Below are 20,561 nucleotides of genomic sequence, written 5' to 3' on the forward strand. Positions count from 1 at the left end.
CAACGGGAGCTCACCCGTCGCGGGGATTCGAACTGCCAACCTGATTGGCAAGTCCTAGGCTCTGTGGTTTAACCCACAGCGCCACCCACGTCCCTTTTTTAAAGGGGTAATAATCTGCAAAATAACATGTTCCCACCTCCTGATTATTGCAAAGACAAACTTTCATGGAGAGAGGAATACCAGCATCTCTACCCAAAGCAATTGAGAAGGCAGCGTGTTTTAAGCCTGGCCAGTGTGAAAAGCCTTTTGATGTTTTAACCCTGTGTAAATTCCCAAAATGAACAGCTAACCAAGGAGGATCATCATGAGAAAAGGCTAAGGGGCAAGGTTGTGCAGGGGTTAGCCTACAGGTTTAGGCCTTTGGGGGGGGGGCGGGAATCATACAGTTATTGCTTTATCAAAGCTAATGCAGAGTTGAATCCCAGTTGGAGGGTGACATTCAGATGCAATTGTGAGCCAGTGTGGTATGGTTAAGAGTGGTGGTCATGTAATCTGGGGAACCGGGTTCGCGTCTCCGCTCCTCCACATGCAGCTGCTGGGTGACCTTGGGCCAGTCACACTTCTTTGAAGTCTCTCAGCCTCACTCACCTCACAGAGTGTTTGTTGTGGGGGAGGAAGGGAAAGGAGATTGTTAGCCGCTTTGAGACTCCTGAAGGGGAGTGAAAAGCGGGATATCAAATCCAAACTCCTCTTCTTCAATAGGTTTGCTGCTGCTGCCTGACCTTGGCAGAGGGAAAGCAAGCCTTGAAAATGTCCACAAGTCACTTGACGAAGATGAATGGGTTTAGGGATTCTCTATCGTCTGACCACTCAGACCTCGTCCCAGTCAGCTGAGCAAGTTACACTATGCAGAAGTATTTTAAGCAGAGCGAAGGTTAGGGGCTTAATGCAGGCTGAGCCAGAGATTTGCATCCTAAGCTGCTCATCTTGGCAGATCTTGCCATTGGTTTTCCCCCTTATTCAATTAAATCCTGCTGACCTAGTAATGCAAAGGGATGCAGCTGTGCCATTCTTGTCACATTTTACACCACTCAGGTTAAATAGTATAAGCCTTATGATTACAGGGCTTTTTATTCACAGTAACTGTAGATACAGGGACGTGGGTGGCGCTGTGGGTAAAACCTCAGCGCCTAGGACTTGCCGATCGTATGGTCGGCGGTTCAAATCCCCACGGCGGGGTGAGCTCCCGTCTTTCGGTCCCAGCTCCTGCCCACCTAGCAGTTCGAAAGCACCCTTAAGTGCAAGTAGATAAATAGGTACCGCTTTATAGCGGGAAGGTAAACGGCGTTTCCGCGTGCTGCGCTGGTGCTGGCTCGCCAGAGCAGCTTCGTCACGCTGGCCACGTGACCCGGAAGTGTCTCCGGACAGCGCTGGCCCCCGGCCTCTTTAAGTGAGATGGGCGCACAACCCTAGAGTCGGACACGACTGGCCCGTACGGGCAGGGGTACCTTTACCTTTAACTGTAGATACAGTTTTCTGGATAAGGGTGTCAGGGTTGGAATAGCTGCGGCTTTTTGATATATTCCCCTCAACTGCCGGCTCATGCTTTGAGATCAGTGGGGAGGTCCTCTTTGTAGTGCCACTGATGGGCGTAGTTCATGCAAAGTAGGGCTTTCTTGGTGGTGGTGCCCCACTGGGGAAGTTTGGTTGGACTCCCCCATTGACCAGGTTCCGTCGTTGATCGAAGATGCACTTGTTTGCCCTGGGACATAACTGGAAATAAGGAATTCTTTAAAGTTCCAATATTTATTGTCTGCTGCATTCGGATTTTTTGTTTTTGGCATTTTAATTATTGGTGGTTATTTTAATTATTGGTTGTTATGACTATGTGTGCTCCAAAGGGTGGAAAGATGGTTTACAAAAATAAACAATATTTTATGCATTGCAATAAATGAACAATAGACGCAAACACAAAAAACCCCAAATGACACAACTATTTGCACTGTTCAAAATAATACACCACTTCACTCATGGGGGCGAAAAGGTGCGTCAGAAGTTGGCAACCTGTAGATCTTTTTAGTTACTTAACTTACTTTATGATTGCATGGAATTGTCATGGCCTTTGGCTATTTATTTAATTTTTTAAAAAAATATTATTTGTTTATTTATTTGCTTCCCGCCCATCACTGGGTAGGTTTACAGCATGGAAACTCAGTACAAAAACTGCTTTAAAAAATAACTTAAAAGCCAGAAAAATGAGCTTGCGGGACTCCAACTCCCATCAACCCCAGCGCGGCATGACGGGAGTTGTAGTTCAGCAGAAAGAGAAAAACCCTCCACGTTCGGGTCTAACTCGAAAGACGCCCTTGTCCCTCGCCCCGCCCCTTTCCCTGCCGCCGCCCGGGTCCTTCCTCCGCGCAGGCGCGTTCCCCTTCCGTGTCGCCCTCAGCGCGCGCTTCCGCCCGGCCCGCCTCCCCTCCCTTTCCCCGGCCGGCTGCTTCCGCGGAGCATGCGCAGCTTGGCGGGGCTCCTGAGGGAGGAGAGCGCGGGGGGTGGGGGAAATGGCGGCCGCGGTGCTGGCGGCGGCGTCGGAGGGCGGCGGCGGCGGCGCGGGCGGAGGAAGCAGCGGCTGCTCCGGCGGGGTCTCCGGGGCGCTCATGCAGGGGGGAGGAGGAGGAGGGGGAGCGGGCCTGGGTTCGGGGGGCGGCGGAGGCGCTGCTGCCTCTTCGGCGGGCCCGTCGTCGTGGACGCGCTCCTTGGAGCGGGCGTTGGAGGAGGCGGCGGCCAGCGGCGCCCTCAGCCTGAGCGGCAGGAAGCTGAGGGACTACCCGCGGGGCAGCGCCGCCAGCCACGACCTCAGCGACACCACGCAGGCCGGTGAGGAGAGGGGGACCGGGGGGGGAAGAGAGGGAGGGAGGGCTGCGCCCCCGAATATATGGGAGGAGGAGCCCCCAAGAGCCTCTGGGGGCGGGAGGGGGCAAGGGGTGCGCCCCACACCCCTCTGTGTTGGGGGGGCAAGGGGTGCTCCTCCACCCCTCAGTGTTTGGGGGGCAAGGGGTGCTCCTCCACCCCTCAGTGTTTGGGGGGCAAAGGGTGCTCCTCCACCCCTCAGTGTTTGGGGGGGCAAAGGGTGCTGCCCCCGCTCCATAGTGTTTTGGGGGGCAAGGGGTGTTCCCTCCACCCCTCTGTGTTTGGGGGGCAAGGGGTGCTCCCCCATCCCATAGTGTTTGGGGGGGCAAGGAGTGTTCCCTCCACCCCTCTGTGTTTGGGGGGCAAAGGGTGCTCCCCCACCCTCAGTGTTTGCGGGACAAGGGGTGCTCCCCCCATTCCTCAGTGTTTGAGGGGGCAAGGGGTGTTCCCTCCACCCCTCTGTGTTTGGGGGGGCAAAGAGTGCTCCCCCACCCCTCAGTATTTGGGGGGCAAAGGGTTTCCCCCACCCCTCAGTGTTTGTGGGACAAGGGGTGCTCCCCCCATTCCTCAGTGTTTGGGGGGCAAGGGTGTTCCCTCCACCCCTCAGTGTTTGGGGGGCAATGGGTGCTCCCCACACCCCTCAGTGTTTGGGGGGGCAAGAGGGTCTCCTCCAGGGGCGCTGGCCCAAATGGCCCTCTTTGCGCCCCTCCACCTATTTATTTTATTGGCCGGACTGCTTCGTTGGTCGCGTTCATAGCCTGCCTTTTAATCCGACATTGGGCATTCATAGTTTCCTCTCCCAGCCCTACTCCTTGCATCTCCACAACGCCCCTGTGAGGTGGACGGGACTCAAACCCAGGTCTTCGCCCCATGCGCCGCTGGCTATTCTGGATTTGGCTCCACCTGTTCTCTGGACCACAGATTAGGATCCACCGTTACAAATATATCCCATATTTTTCCTCCGTGGGTTTCATGATAGGTCAGTCGGGGGTCAGGGTCATTGGTTTGAGCCCCACGTTGGGCAAAAGATTCCTGCGTTGCAGGGGGTTGGACTAGATGATCCTCGGGACCCCTTCCAACTTTAGAAGTCTATGATTCTATGACTCAAGGGCAGTGTGTATTGTTTTCCCCCTCCCTGCCTCTTCAGTTAACCCCCACCACAACCCAGTGGGGGAGGGTTGGGCAGAGAGGGGCAGTGGCTGGCTGGCATCCAAGGCCACCCAGTGAACTTCATGGCCGAGTGGAGATTTGAACCCTGGTCTCTCCCAGGTCCTAGTCTGACACTCCTTAACTACCTCAACACACTGGCTCTCTCAGTTTTTCTATCCTCTCTTTCCAGTGTGATGCAGCAGCTAAAAAAGCTAATGCGATTCTAGGCTGCATCAACAGAAGTTACAGTGTCCAGGTCAAGGCAAGTTGTAGTCCTTCTCTATTCAACCTCAGACCCCACCTGGAGTAACGTGTCCAGTTCTGGCCACCACAATTTAAGAAGGTTGTTAACAAGCTGCAACATGTGCAAAGGAAGGTGACCCAGATGATCAAGGGTCTGGAAACCAAGCCTTGTAAGAACAGTTAAGGGAGTTGAGTATGTTTAGCCTGAGGGAGAGTAGACAGAGAGGACATATGATAGCCATCTGCAAGTATCTGAAGGGGTCACATGGAACATGGAGCAAAAACATTAGGAAGGACTTTCTGATGGTAAGAGCTGTTCGACAGTAGAATGGACTCTCTTAGAAGGTGCTGGGTTCTGTTTCCCGGGAGGTTTTTAAGCAGTGGTTGGATGGTCATTTGCCAGGGATTATTTAGCGGTATTGCATGGGGTTGGACTAGATGCCCCTTGAGGTCCTTTCCAATCCTACAATTCTGTGATTCCTCCTAGGAGCTCAGTGTGGTGTATAGAGTTCTCCCCTTCCCCATTTTATCCTCACAACAATCCTGTGAGGGGGGTCGGACTGAGAGTGACTGGCACCTAAGGTCACTCATTGAGCTTCATCCCTGAGTAGGGATTTTGTACCCTGGCCTCCCAGGTCTTCATCCGACACCCTTAACCATGATGCCAGCAAGGCTGCTTTGTAACTCTAACCAGAGTGTGGGAGCAAGGTGAAGGCTGCCTTCCTTCCTTCCTTCCTTCCTTCCTTCCTAGTTGGGTTGTGTGTGTGTGTCTGTGTTGGTGAGCCCCAAGAGCCAAGGATGCTTCCCAGTGCTGGTCAAAATGCACAGCCATACATGTAGACCACCCTGGTAAGGCTGCTAGAACCCTATTTACTGGGGAGTATGCCCAATTGATCTCCCTGGGACTTACTTCTAAGTAAACATTGCCCTGCTATTCCACAAAAATTGTGTGGATTAGTGAATTGTTTCATGCCAGTTTGCATGAATTGGGATGCTTGCAAATAAATGCAGTTACCAGTATTGAGGTTAATTTCAGATAGGCGTTGTTATGACTGCAGTCCTTAAAACACTTACTGGGGAGTAAGCCTCATTTGAAGTCAGTAGACTGATCTCTGAGTAAATATGCATAAGTTGTGGGCCGCTTATGTGTGGATTTTGTATCTGTAATACAAGCATTTGTATATTACAAACCACCTGCACTGGATGCCAAAGTGAGTTGAATGTATTATGTGGTGTTATTTATGAAATATTATACATCTGGGATCACAGAAAATGAGAAAATGGTCCTGCAAAAGTAGAATGGGGGAAAATGTTTGTGTAGCTTAGAAAATAGATTTATTAAAAACACTTGGAATCATAGAATGGTAGAGTTGGAAGGAACCCCAAGGGTCATCTAGTACAACCCCCTGCAAGGCAGGAATCTTAGCTAGATCATATATGACATGTGGCCATCCAACCTCTGCTTAACAACCTCCAAGGAAGGAGAGTCCACAACCTCCTGAAGGAGACCGGTCCACTGTCAAATAGCTTTTACTGTTGGAAAATTTTTCCTGATGTTGGATCAGAATCTCCTTTCTGGTAACCTGAAGTAATTTGTTTCGAATCCTACCCTCCAGCAGGGCAGGAAAAAACAAGCTTGTTCCTTCTTCCACGTGACAGCTGTTCTAACCTGCCTTTCTGTTCAAAGGGACCCCCAAGATGGCAACATATCACCATCAGTTTGGTTATACGTACAGAGAGAGAGGTGCAAAAGGCAGGTCCCTGCCCCAAGGAGCCTTACAATCTAAACTTGATCGAGGGGAGAAGGAGAGCTTTAGCTGACAAATGATTAATATGAGCAGTTGCGCACACGAAGGCTTTGATTCAGCTGAGGACTGTAAAGTTTCCTTCTTTTCTACCGTATGAGTGTGAAATATGGTGTACAACTGCCACTCCCTCCTCCACAAATCGAAATGATTCAAAATAATTTTGAAAGCATAATGGGTGGTGGTGAATAATGGTCTTGATCCCTGGAGAATTAGGGAGTCCCCGAGGAATAGGAAAACCCCCACAGTGGAATAGTCCACCATCTGGAACGCTTCCCTCTTCTCCCCCTACCCTGACTTAAGAGGGTATTTCATGGGCCCCTGTAGGCTGGGAGAACCTGCTGGAGAATAGATGGCAGCATTTCGAGGGTGGCATCTAGGGTAGAGCTAGACCCAGGGATCTGTGAGGAATTGAAAAAGCAGGGCACTTTTTTATTGTGGGGTAGTGAAGACTTGGAGCCTGGGGACTGGGTAGGACCTCTTTCACTCTGCAAAAAATGCTGTCGCATGAATGTGTATTTGTTCGTTGTACGGTTGAAAATTCCACTCTAAATATGGGCTTGACGGCCTGGTAACTGCCAATTTCATAGTACGCTTACACAAGCAAATGGAGCCCAATTGTGGCAGCCTGTATTTAGGATGGGTAGAATAATTCAAAGTAGATTAAGTATTTACAGGTCTGTCTAAATGAGAACAAGCTGTCAAACTGGACTATGTGGGATAAACAGAATGCAGATGAACCCAGATGAATAGTCAAATAGCCAAGAAAGGGGGGGGGGGATTTAGTGAATGGAAGTACAGTGTTTATTTTGTATCATTTGACATGTGACTATGTCTAGAAGTGTTTATTATAAATACAAATACTATGAGTCATCATTGTGAAACGTCTTAATCTCCATTGTTAGATGAATTCAGATGTTACCATCTGTGGCTGCAAACTTGATTCTGATACAACTTTTTGCAAAATTTGTGTGGTTTGAAACAGGTTTGCTAGCAGAAAAAGATTAAGTTGAAAGATTTCTGGATGTGAAATCTGTGGGGCCTGGGTTCAAAAGTCTCCCTGTGGACCTGCAGAGTGATCTTGGGATGGGTCAGCATTAAGTTGTGAATAGTAGGGTGTAAGCTGTGAATAATAGGGTGTACAGACCAGATTTTCTCAGCTGGAATGCTGTACGACATCTTTCCATGTTAAGAATACTGCAGACATTGTGGAGATAGTAGAACCAATCATATATTTGTTGTGGTATACTTGATTTTTAAGGGATTTTTAAAAACCTGGCTAAAAATAATATTTGAGAAATGTAATACTGTTTTTAAAGTACTACAAATCATATTTCTTTGGATAGAAGCCAACAGTCCTGCTTTCCTCCAAGTGCTCGGATACATTCTCAGTAATGCCATCAACCCTGTAAGTTGGGCTAGAAGTCTTGTTCCCCTATTACTGATGAGGGGTGAAGCTGAGAGAGAGAGAGAGGCTTGCCTAAGGCCACCTAGTGAGTTGAGCTGGCTGAGCTGTGATTTGATCTGGGGACTTTCCGGTTCATAGCTCATGCTCTTAATGACTACCGCAGTTTCAAAATGGGAATATGGCACATGGCCTCAGAAGCTTAGAAACAAATTAAGCGAGCCTACAGCTCTAAGCCCTGAGCATACTTGCTTAAAAGTAAACTTGCTGTATTTAGGCTGGAGATGTAGATTGTCTGACTTATTCTGCTTTCTTAAGATGCTCGGCTGTGGTTTAGCACTTGTGGTTCACAGCACAATGCAGTACAGTTTAAAATCCATTCCTGTCTGTTCTCATCCCTTCATAATCAATAATTGCTTACGTTTTTCCATTCTCCATGCTGTTTGGGACAGGCAATAATGTTGCATACTCACCCCAATCCCTTCTCCATATTTAAAATGTCAGCTGTCATTAGTGCTGCCAATTGTGAAGTAAGGCTGGAAACAGCTTTTATTTAGCACCTTTGAGAAGATCGGTGGCATCTAGTCCTTTCACCAGCTTTTGCCCCTTACACTCTTCTGTTAGAAAACCAGAGCTGTGAGGTGCCACACAAAGTGATGCACAGGGCTGATAACATTGTATGTCAGGTGCTTATACTGTATAGATCTGAAGTATAAAGCAGAATATTATTCTGCATGAAGAAAATTAGCTGCTGGAGTAGGAATTGTTTGCTTACAAGATCTTGTTCCAACCTTTCTATTTATGAGGGTTTTGCAATATTGGAGACTGCAATACATACATAAATAAATAAATGCTGACAGTGGGATAAAACTAAGGGGGCACATTTAATGAAATGAAACTTTCCTGAGCAGAAATATAAAATGTAAACAAGCCCTTAAGATGCAGTAAAATATAAGGAACAATAGTTAGCTGTGGCATCTGCTCCTTTTAAAAAGTTTATTTGGAGATAGAGTTGAGAGATGTTTAGTAAGATTTAAATGAATAAATAGATGGCCTGAATGTCATCAGACACTTACCTAAAGCAACCGTTAATCTAATGCCTTTCTGTGCAAAAACGTCTCTTAATTCTATTCCCTGTCAGTTTACATTTAAGCCTCTTACCCTCATTTTTACTACTTCCTTGTCAATCCCTAGCCTCAATCTTTAAAAAGAAAGTTCCCAATGTAGATTGAAACCTTGTTGGTTCTGTATAGTACACCCCATGCAGTAGCAGAAATGCAGGATTCAACATATTGTAGTGAATGAAGTGTTGCATACTTGCCTCCATTGGATGAAGCCAGAATGCAGGCCTTACTTAAAACATGTATCTGCTTTGAAACCCTTTAGGCAGCTCAAAGCAGTTAGACTGAGCTACAGATCATCTTTGTAAAATGGTTGTTCATGTGGCCACTTATGTGAAGGAAGAATTACCTTCAAGCAGAGAAGCTCTAAGAACACAAGAAGAGCCTTGCTGGATCAGGTCCAAGTCCCATCTTGTCCAGCACTTTATTCTAGGACCTGAGTGCAACAGCAGTCTCCCCACCATGGTTCCCAACATCTGATGCTCCATGTCATACTGCATCTGGCAATGGAGGTAGAATATAGCCATTGTGGCCAGTCTAGTAGCCATTGATAGCCTTGTGCTCCATGAATTATCTAATCCCCCTTTAAAGCCACCCATATTGGGGGCCTTGACTGCCTCTTGTGGGAGTGAATCCCATAGTTTCAGCTATGCCCTGTGTGTCTATCCTGAGTCTCCCAACATTTAGCTTCATTGGATGTCCCTGAGTTTTAGTTTTATGAGAGAGGGACAGAAATTTTCCCCTGTCCACTTCCTCTACGTTATGCATAATCTTGTACATCTCAGTCATGCCCCCTGCCTTACGTGCCCTTTCTTTTTAAACTAATACACTCCAAATGTTGTAACATTTTTTCATAGGAGAGTTACTCTGTTTTCTGAACCTTTTCCAGCTCTGCAATGTCATTTTCGAAGAGAGGTGACGAAGGTGGTTTTCCTGGTCAGTCACAGCTGGTTCAGACCCCCATATGTGAAATTAGGATTTCTAGCCCCAGTGTGCTTCCCACTTTGGCTTTTTCTAGGCCACAAATGTGAGCTCTAATGAAATCTAGGCATGTTATTCTAGTGGACTTGTTTGCAAGGTTATTGCTGGATAGTACATAGATCAAGCCCAGTAGAGCTGTTACAGTGTGAAGCTATTCATCTGCATTGCGAGTTAACAAATGGGGAACAAAGTATGTGGCATACATGGACCTTTCATAGAATCTATTGTTGTTTAGTCGTGTGCAACTCTTCGTGACCCCATGGACCAGAGCACGCCAGGCACCCCGTCTTCCACTGCCTCCCGCAGTTTGGTCAAACTCATGTTAGTAGCTTCGAGAACACTGTCCCATCATCTCGTCCTCTGTCACCCCCTTCTCTTTGCGCCCTCCATCTTTCCCAACATCAGGGTCTTTTCCAGGGAGTCTTCTCTTCTCAAAGTATTGGAGCCTCAGCTTCACGATGGCTGTTTATTGCTGCTGCCACTGTAAGATTGTAAAAGTGGATAGTACCAAGGTCCTGGAATGACCCTGTTCTACAGTTTTCCTGACTGAAAGAAAGCAGCTGTATGCACAGCTTTATTTTCTAAGCTTTTAATCATTGTTTATGATCATCTGGTTGTGATAAGATGGTATTTGCAGGGAAGCAGATTTTGGCTCAACATTAGGAGAAACATCCTAACGGCAAGAGCAGCTCAGTAAAGGAGCAGACTTCCTGCAGAGCTGATGGGCTGTCCTCCCATTGCTCTGTCCCAGCTCCTGCCAACATAGCAATTCAAAAGCATACCAGTGCGAGTAGATAAATAGGTACCACTGTGAAGGGAAGGTAAATGGCATTTCTGTGCGCTCTGGCACTCTTCACGGTGTCCCTTTGTGCCAGAAGTGGTTTAGTCATTCTGGCCACATGTCCCGGAAAAGCTGTCTGCAGACAAACGCCATCGCCCTTTGGCCTTAAATTAAGCAGAGATGAGCGCCTCACCCCATAGTCGAATTAGCTGCCCAGGGGTCCTTTACCATTCCTCTTTACCTTCTCCAGAGATATTAAAGCAGAGGCTGGGTGGCATCTATCAGTTACGTTGTACTTTGTGCGGGAAGGTTGAACTAGGTGACCTCCAATGTCTCTTCCCCCTCGTAGGCTCTTTGCTGATTTCTCATATCAGGTTATTTGACTTCATTTTTCCTCCACCCTCCAGTCACTGTCCTTTCAGCCTAACCTATTTTACAGGGTTATTGGGAGGATGAAATGAAGTGGGAAGAGCTACGGATGCTGCCTTGAGCTTGTTGGAGGAAAGTTGGATGATAAATATAGAAAATAAATAATCTTAGTAATGTTTTAAAAGTAAAAAGATCTTAGTTCATCAGAACCATGTGTTCAGTGTTGTTCTCTTTATTTCCAAGGCAAATATAGCCTTCACTGACCCATGGATGAGTGGACTCAAAACAAGGTTGTGGCTAGACAGCCACACAGTGCTGTTAACCTGTGTATTGCTGGTTCAGGGAGTCAAGACCCTGTGCTGCCTTACCATAAGATAAATTAAACTGAGGTTACACTCCTTTTACCACTTGGTTACCAGTAGTAAGCTTGATTGTTTTCAAAATATGTCATAACATAGCCCTGTCAGCTTAAATACTTAACAATTAACTTGAGGATATCCCTTTTTGTCTCAGCTGCTGTGTCATAGATAGCTTAACCTTTCTTATCCTAACCCTGCAGTTGAAAATAAGAAGACTATGGTTATTATTAGAATAAAATCAAGATATAAAACGACAAAATACCTAATAAAAATAAAAAGAACAACCCAATGGCCCCCTCCTCCCCCACAAAAAAAAACAACACAACACATTTTAAAAAGGCATAGGATGTAAATTGGATCAACCTAAGGTCTGGTTTTTTAAAAAAAGAATGTTTTTGCTTGGCACCTAAAGGTGTATAATGAAGGTCCCAGGCAAACTTCCCTGGGGAGAGCATTCCACAAATGGGAAGTCACCGCAGAAAAGTCCTGTTCTCGTGTTGCCACCCTCTGGACCTCAGAAGATGATATCAGGTTCCGGTTAGGCTCATATGGAAAGAGGCGGTTCTGGTGGAACTGTGTCTTCCATCATGATTTACTAGAAATGTCCCTGTTTTCATACATCGCAGGTTGATAACTTGGCAGGTATTTGTTCCACATCCAACTCCTTTACCCTTCATACCGGCTCTGAAATTGATCTTCATATCAAACAAGGCTACTCTCTTTGGGAAATGTTTCTAGCCTTTATTTTATTTTTAGAATCACCTATACCATGCTTTGGAAGAGCTCTTAAGTGATAACACATAAAATAATACAAAACGATTGTAAAACATACATCAGTAAAGTCAGCCAGAATTTCAAATCAAGCTTGTGCAACTAAATTACATTTCTGGGTATACAGTTTTTAACAGGCGTTTAAAACAGTATAGCAACAAGAAGCAATTCTGAGAGAACACTTCTCATAGGCAAATGATAGAAAGCATCTGTATAAAATCCTCATTGCAGTGAATGATTAGCTGGTTAGAATGATAAACAATAGTCCATTTGTTCTCTATTGTCTTCATTGAGGCTCATTGTACTTTTACAGTAAAAGGTAAAGGTACCCCTGCCCGAACGGGCCAGTCTTGACAGACTCTGGGGTTTGTGCGCCCATCTCACATCTATTGGCCGGGGGCCAGCGCTGTCCGGAGACACTTCCGGGTCACGTGGCCAGCGTGACAACGCTGCTCTGGCGAGCCAGAGCCGCACACGGAACGCCGTTTACCTTCCCGCTGGTAAGCGGTACCTATTTATCTACTTGCCCCCGGGGGTGCTTTCGAACTGCTAGGTTGGCAGGCGCTGGGACCGAGCAGCGGGAGCGCACCCTGCCGCGGGGATTCGAACCGCCGACCTTTCGATCGGCAAGCCCTAGGCGCTGAGGCTTTAGCCCACAGCTGTCACCCAGTTCCCATCCATTCTAATTGTTCAAGAATTGAACAACATATTGGAGGCAGGAAAAGTTTGGCTTATTTAAAATATTTATATTCTGCTTAACAGTCTCCAAGGGAGCTTACAGTAAAAGAGAATTAAACACATGCTAGGATATTTTTATTTTAAAGTAAAAAGGCTAAGGTAATTGAAAAATATATTGTGTTCCAACTGCTGCTTTTAAAGCGTTTACAGTGAGACATGGGGAAATAGCCATGATCTGCATTTCTAGGCTTAATGCAATATTTTCTGCTTTGATTAAATCACACTTTGCTGTTTAATTCCAAATTGGCAAACTATGGTATGCAAACCTCAGTTTGATCCTAGTTTAGAGGACTCACTCAAACTACAGTTTGTTAATTTGGCGGCAAATTGTGTCTTCATCAAACCAGGAAATATTCTGTTAACCCCAAGTGCAAGAGCACAGGACTTACTCCCTGTACTCCAAGTCATGGCTTGGAAGATTGAAGAACTTGCCAACTTGTTTATGACTGAGCAATGATTTAAACACAGTGTTTTTAGTGAGATAAAATTTTAATCACCTGAGTTGTGATAGCAAGAGGCAAACAGAAATAAAGAGAACTAGTAGCAAAGTCAGCTACTATACATGTTGGCAAATATTTACATGGCTGCTCAGCCCATCTTCTGAAAGAGGTAGGCTTAACTAATCAAATCGGTTTGTAATCCACGATAAATCTCTGCATGGAGTTGATTGACTCTATGAATTCTTGTTCATTAATTGTCCCAGAATAAAAAGCAGAGGGCTGTGATGATTACTTCAAATAGTTCTTTACTTCGTTTTTGAATGGTTAAAATGGTAGTAAAATGTTTCAGGTTGTGTTACAGGCTAGATGACCCTTGACTTATAATAATAATAATAATAATAATAATAATAATAATAATAATAATAATAAATTAATAATAATAATTTATTTATATCCCTCCCTCCCCAGCCAAAGCCGGGCTTAGAGCGGCTAACAACAATAAAATAATACAGCATTCTAAAGTTTTAAAACAATAGCTGGGTATCAGTATTTTCATGTTTGCTCACTGGTAGGTTGTGGGATTTCCAAGTAATAAAATACTGAAAACTGGTTCTCTTTTTTTCTGCTTGTGAAAGGGTGCTTTTTGTCTGAAGTCACATGCATGACTTTTAAGATATCATTTGGTGGTGTCTTTTTAGAGAGGTGGTGGTGCTTTCATATCTTTAAGAACTAGAGCACTGAAGATGTGTTTAGCCTGTTCCTCAGTAGACGTTTTTTAAATTGGGCAGAATCTGCACAGATGGTTAAAGGGTGAGGAGGAAGGGCAGCAGTAGCTAAAGCTGTAATCAATTTAGTAATAGAAGGTTGGACAAAGTGGATTTGGAAAAGAGATTTGGAAAAGCAAAGGTTTTGGCATATGGCGGGCTGCATTTTAAGCATTGTAATCAGCATTATTTCACACCAAAGTAGGACACCCTGTTCAGAACTTTGGAGCCACATTTTATGTGGTCTCTAGTGCCTTTGTGATCCCTTTGAAGAAATGCAGTGCAATAGACAGGGCAGCCATGTGTAGTCAACAAAAAAGTGGGTCTGACAACTCTAAATAAATTGAAAGAGGTTCCTGAATCCTGCAGGAGTTTTCGAAGTGGGTGAACAATTACCCTGTTCTTATGGAGACCATTTGATGGGAATGTCATAATGAGCTCATTTGATCTCTACTACAACTTTGCAGCCTTATTATCACAATTTTCATATATTAATGCATGATGTAAGATTGTTTAAGGCATTTTTATTTGAATGAAAAGACAGTCACTGCTTTCAAACTTCAAGTGACTGCACCAGGTAAAGTGGGAGCAGGGTATTGTCAAAAAATTATGTAACTTGGTTCATTAAGAAAATTCCGTTGCTGTTCTGCAGTTTATCTGTTAAAGTTTTTTGGACAACAGGTATCTGAAAATTTGATTGAGAAATTTTGAAAATCTGATTGAGCCTTGATTGTGTGTGATGGTCAGAAGCTGAAGCTAAGTAGTCCTGGGTTTGGTCTGGTCTGAGATAAGAAAGGCGAGGTATAAATGTAAGAAAAAGGAATGGTTCTATCTGAGAGAAGCCAGTGAGCCAAACAAACCAAGACTAATCCTTTCTACTTGGCTTTTTTTATTTTAGTGGGATGCTACTGTCGGTGACAATATAGCACTATTAAGACTATTATGATTGTTGAGATTTAAAACCAAGAAATAGGTCTATGGTAGCATTAACAATGAAAAATGTATAATAATTAATATGCTTAATGATTATATTTTATGCCCATGGAGCCTAGTTGGAGATCTAGTGATGTGTCCATTGAAGTATTTTATTACGAAGTATTTTCAAGTTATGGCAGAGAGGCAAATAAAAGCATGGGGAACTGCTAGAAAGAGACTCATTTTGTAGAAAAGTATCCTTAGAAGTTTCAGCCATGCTGTCTCCTCCCTCTCTAATTTTGCAGCCTTAGAGGTAGGCCATGTCTTCAGTAATTCTTTAGTGGTTTGTTCTTGCAAACTATAGTTTTGAAGGCGCATTAATTTAACCTCTATTTTCTGCAAGAGCTTCAATAATATAATCTATCATGGGACTAGATTAAAGTGTGATCTTAACCCAATGATGTTAATCCCACATTAGTTTAACATCCGGAGTTGTTCTTGTAAGCTCACATTTTTGGAAGCCTTCAGTTACAACTTTCTTTCTCTTCAGCTCCCTCTTCAGTTTGGGATTCCTGATCTAAATAACAACGTTCACCTGTAGGGTATATGTGTGTGTGTGTTGTCTTTTTTCTCTTGTGGGTATATAATGCATGCTCTGTATGAGTGAGAGACTTAGTCTCAGCACCAGTTGTTAGGGCATCTTGGATAGAAATACTTTTGACTCAAATTCTCAGATGAGGTAGTAAAGCTGTACCTGAACCACTTCTAGTTACATGAGTCCCAACTGGAATCTCAGTTCTCCTCCATACTCCCCATCCCACACACATAGAAAATTGGCTAAATCAGAACACTTGTCTCTGAAGTACCTGGTTTTGCTTTACATACAAGGAATCTCTTCTTTGAATGAGCTTTCAATCATGTGAGCTCTCACCTGCAGTCTCAGGGTTTTATGGTGTTACTGATTTAGTATACAAATCAAGTTGAAGCAAGCCTTTCTGCTCCACTGTGCAAGCAGAGAAGGGACTCTTCGGCCTTGAGGAGGCATTCAGGATGCAGCAGAGAATCTTAACTGAGGCCATAATACTGTATTTTTCGCCCTATAGGACGCACCGTCCCATAAGGCGCACCTAGTTTTTTTGGGGGGAAATAAAGGGGGGGGATATTTTTTCCCCTGGTGCGGGGCTGGGGCGGGGGAAGCCCGAGCTTCCCCCGACCCCAGCCCCCAGAACAGGCAACTCTCCGCAAGCCGTGGGAGCCTGGCGCCAGGCTCCTGCGCCTTGCGGAGAGCTGCGCGAAGCCTGGGCGCACTGAGCTCAGCGTGCCCAGGCTTCAGCATGCAGGCAACTCTCCGCAAGCCGTGGGAGCCCGGCGCACGAAGCCTGGAGAGCGAGAGGGGTCGGTGCGAAAGCCTGCATTCGCCCCATAGGACACACATACATTTCCCCTTTATTTTTGGAGGGGAAAAAGTGCGTCCTATAGGGCGAAAAATACGGTACATCCTCCTGCCATGATGTCATGCAGCACAAACAGATGAAAGTGGGCAAATGGAATAGCTCACTTACTTTAACCAAAGACACTGGTCTTCTGATGGAGGCAGAGAGTGATGACATTGAACATCTTAGCCCGGTGTGGACTTTCATTTAAGCAAGGTGGAGCCAATTGTTTCAGGTGCTCCCACATTGCCTTGCTGCCAATCCCGCCAGGGCCTTGCCCGCACCGCCAACACAGCCACTGCTGCTGCATTGTGGCAGTAGTGCTGGTGTAGTGGCAGGTGAGGGTACAGTTGTGGTGATGGGGCAGGCAGCGGTATGGGGGCATGGTGGGGACCTGGATTTACAGGGGGAGGGCATAGAGGGGGCATTTTGGCTGCAGCAGCAAATGTCTTGGGCCAACCCTCATCTTAGACATATATTTTTGTGATGTAATTATTATTATTTGTTAAATTTGTATATAATATACAAGGCACAAAATATATAATAAAAATATTCAAAGCACAAAATACATAAGAAAAATAATCAAAACATAAAAATTAATCAATACAATTAACAATACAAATGTATACACACTAATAAACAATACACTCCCCAACAAGTGCTCCTAAACAATACTCCAGCTCACAAATACAAAAATCCAAATGAACAGATATCATTTAACAACCCTTAAAAACAACCCGAGCCTCCAGATAAAACAGCACCCACCAAAGTTAAAACCCCATCTCTGTTAAAACAGTAATTTTCACACAAGGGGGCTGTCCCACGCCCTTGTTTCACCCCCAAAGTGCTGCTACCAAAGGGATGACACCTCTTAAGTATCTGTGCAGATTCTGCCCAATTTAAAAAGAAGTCTGCAGTACTGAGGCAAAGGCTAAACGCATCTTCAAGCAGTGATCTAGTTCTTAAATATATGAAAGCACCACCGCCTCTCTTAAAAGACAACACCAAATGATATCTTTTCTGTTCTTAAAAGTCTAAACAGCAGTAATGTTAGCTCAGCGTCTGTCTCTTGATAGTTTGATTACTGTACAAAGTGAATTTTTGTGTGTGTGTGTGTGTGTGTGTGTGTGTATAGCTATTACAAAGCATTGTAGTTTGGGAAACTTGCCTCAGATTGAGAAAAGATAAAAATATTCAAATACATAACAGCTGCTTAAAATTTAAAAGAACTCTGCAAACTATTATTTGTCACCTCTGCCAGAATAATAAAATGTCAGAATAATGAAATTGCTGTAACTTCCTCGCAGTCACAACTAAATCAGATTGTTTCCATTTCTGGTGCTTTCTCACACACACACCTTCTTAAAGGTGTGTGTGTTTGTGTGCTGCTGCTACTACTTTTCCTGTTTCTTGATACATTCTTCCGTTTTGGTGTTGAGAGGTACATCCTGCTTCCTGTTTGCTGATGCTCTGACAACTGGCCCATGTGTTAAATGTTCAAGAGCGAGAAGGGCCTACAGGCACTATTTTTCTTTTGAAACAGAAGCTTCTTTAGAATTGTCATCTTCAGTTTCTGCAGTTAGAGAAAGATTAATGTAATTAACGGCTTATCAAGAGGATATCCAATTATTTTGGGGTCATGTGTCCTGCAGTTTTCCTCACCATATGGTAAAATATAGTGGGCCTGGACCAAGAGTGTTTGAAGGCCCCCTTCTCCCAAATTGACCAGCCTTTTCATTCAGATATTTGTTGGACTGTTTCCTTTCTGGGGTACCCCCATCTCAGAGCAAAGAAACATGGTCTTCACAGAGGTCTACCTAGTGCCTTCTTTACATTCAGGCACCAGGCAAGACCTTTATATTTCCTTTTACCAGTTTGTTCTGCTCTAGTTGATGAGCTGTTTTGAGCATGTTTTGTGGAAAAGTGGGTTGTAAATAAATAATGCTTGACTACTTTTTGCTAGTTTCTCACATATATAAATATAATAATAGCCGTCTCACCTTAATGTACAGTGTGACCTAGCTTTGGATAAACAGATTAAAAGCTGACTAATGTTTGGATGAGATGACAGCCAAAGTGTTGTAAGACACAGCCTTTGTGAAATTAGGTGCTGCGACTTGTGTTCTTCACTGCTGCTATGAGCACAAGACTGTAAGAAAGTGAGAGTATGTATTTTCAGTTAGGGAAGAAATTATATATGCACATTTTATTGTAGGTCACTTGCAATTCTAGAATAGATTTAGGAATGAAGTAGAGGTTTCTTGATTCAAAGTGCTGCCTTCTCTACTACCAAAACCATTTTTGTTTATAAGTAAAAAAAAATTGACATAACTACTTTCAAGCTTAAGCTAATGTTGCTTGTATGACTTGCAAGAGATGAAAAGCAGCAGAGACAAAAATGTGATGCCTGTTTTCGGCTTTTGGGAAGAGGGCTGTTTTATCCAAGAAAATTTCCTTCTTTTCCTTGTGCTCGTCTTTGTTGCTGAGATTAATTTCCCAAATAAGTCTTGCCACTTGGCTCTTCTGAGTGAACAGTTCTTTTAAACCGCTATCTGCTGTGCTTATCACACAGACACAAAAATCTGGTTCTGACTAATCCCAGCTCGGATTATGACTTTCTCCCTGTCGGGCACCACCAGCCTCAAAGTCAGTGAGATGCAGTGTTCATCACTTCCTGTTCAACAGATGTTTCAAAAGGCTTCTGTGCTGTTTTCAAAAAGTTGCTTCCAACCTGCAGATGATTGCAGCAAAAGGAAGGGGGAAGAGAGTGCAGTGTTTGCACAGAAACATTTCAGTTGAAGTTCCTTATACAAAAAGTTGTCCAGCAGATGGTTACACCTCTGTTTGTTTTGCAGCTTGGTCAAGTACTTGTTTTGGTACTCGGGCCTCCCTTTGGCACGCAGTATATGTGGCTGCAAACTTGTTTCTGGGCTGTACCTTCTCAGTCTTCAGGTGTGAGCTTATATGATTCATTGCAACTATGTAGAAAATCAGGGTGTAAGGGAGAAACTGCTGAGCCTAGTCTCCCTAATATGCTGATTTTTATGTGCACTAAAGATTTTTTGTTGTGCAGAGAAGCATTGTGAGCCCTTGCTTGCAGTTTGCAGTGATGTCTGTTTATTATTTTATTCTGCTGTAAGGCTAGCTAGATCCAAATTGGCCCTCTGGTTTTGATACATGCTGTGTGAATTGTGGTGGTGATACTAACAAAGAAAGCTTAGGTAGGTAGTTGTGTTGGTCTGACGCAGTCGAAATAAATAAAAAAATTGTCCGGTAGCACCTTAGAGACCAACTAAGTTTGTTCTGGATATAAGCTTCCATGTGCATGCACACTTCTTCAGATACCTTCAGGAAGCTCAGCCACCCTTGTGTTCTTACCCAGCCATTCATCAGATTTTTCTAAGCAGAGACGAGGCTGGTGGGAACTTCCTCAAACTTGCTGTGACTTCAGGGGCAAAGTCACTCACATCTGGGCTGATCTTGATACAACAATTGGTGCTGTCTTATAGAGAAGGTGTCTAGTTCACAGATGATTTTCGGTGTGTGCTTACATTAGTTCCTTTATATCTGACCTGGTTGTGTCGTGACTCTTTCGTTTTCTCTTTAGGAGCTAAAGCAGCCTCCCTTGTCAACTCACACACCTGTCAGGCTAATAATACTTTTTATGGGTCTGAGAGCAGCTTCCTTTAAATGTTCTGAGCTTAATTTCTATCCCCATGGAGCTTTCCACTGTGCAGGATGTGTGCAAAAGAAAGGAGAGATTTCTTCATAACAAAACTATCCCTCCCCCCAATGCCACATCAGTGAAAATGGGCACATGATCCGTTTTGTTGGTGTTATAAACTATAATGTATTTTTAAAACATAAACATGTTAGTTGGAAACTTGGCATCCCCAATTTCACAGATGTGCCTTGATATGATGGGGAAGCATCAGGTGGAGAGATAATAGGCCTCAGAGCTTGACTGCGATGGTGACATAAACAGTATATTCTTATGTAGTTGCACATCTGATCATAAAGTTGAAAAAGTAGTGTTTTGTTTACAGATTTGCATTTTTTAAAGGGGGAACCATCAATAAAGTACACTTAATACGGTTTGAATGTTATGGTCAAATATACTCAAAGCTTTAGTTGGAAATAATTTTATTGGAATATTTGTAAAATATGACAATTTATAGGATGCACTTCTTTTGTATTATTTACATTTTAAGGGGAGAAAGGAAGGTACAGTACTCACTTTTGCAAGCTCCAGTGAACTATGCATTAAGCATATGAACATTTCCTAGGTTTAGTTTATCTGAAATGGAACTAATTACAACGTTGAAACTGTTGGATTTGACTAGAAATGTGAAGACCTGGAGGGGAATGGAAAAGTGGGAGCGGAGTACAGACTTACACATCTCTGGATTTGACTGGTATTATATCCATCCATTATGT

At 44.2% G+C, this 20,561-nt stretch overlaps 1 protein-coding gene across 1 annotated transcript in view; it reads left to right on the forward strand.

Annotated features, from left to right (window-relative positions):
- Positions 1 to 2,501: 2,501 nt before the first annotated feature.
- Positions 2,502 to 20,561, forward strand: part of LRCH3 (leucine rich repeats and calponin homology domain containing 3) — a gene marked incomplete at its 5' end in the record, with an annotated part of 79,668 nt that continues 61,608 nt past the window's right edge. Inside the window, one exon of the mRNA XM_082224101.1 lies at positions 2,502 to 2,817. Within this exon, the coding sequence (XP_082080227.1) occupies positions 2,502 to 2,817 (316 nt within the window). The remainder of the gene's footprint in view (positions 2,818 to 20,561) is intronic.

The sequence above is a fragment of the Podarcis vaucheri genome (genome assembly GCF_965113315.1).
Source record: "Podarcis vaucheri genome assembly, chromosome: 5".
Lineage (NCBI taxonomy): Eukaryota > Metazoa > Chordata > Lepidosauria > Squamata > Lacertidae > Podarcis > Podarcis vaucheri.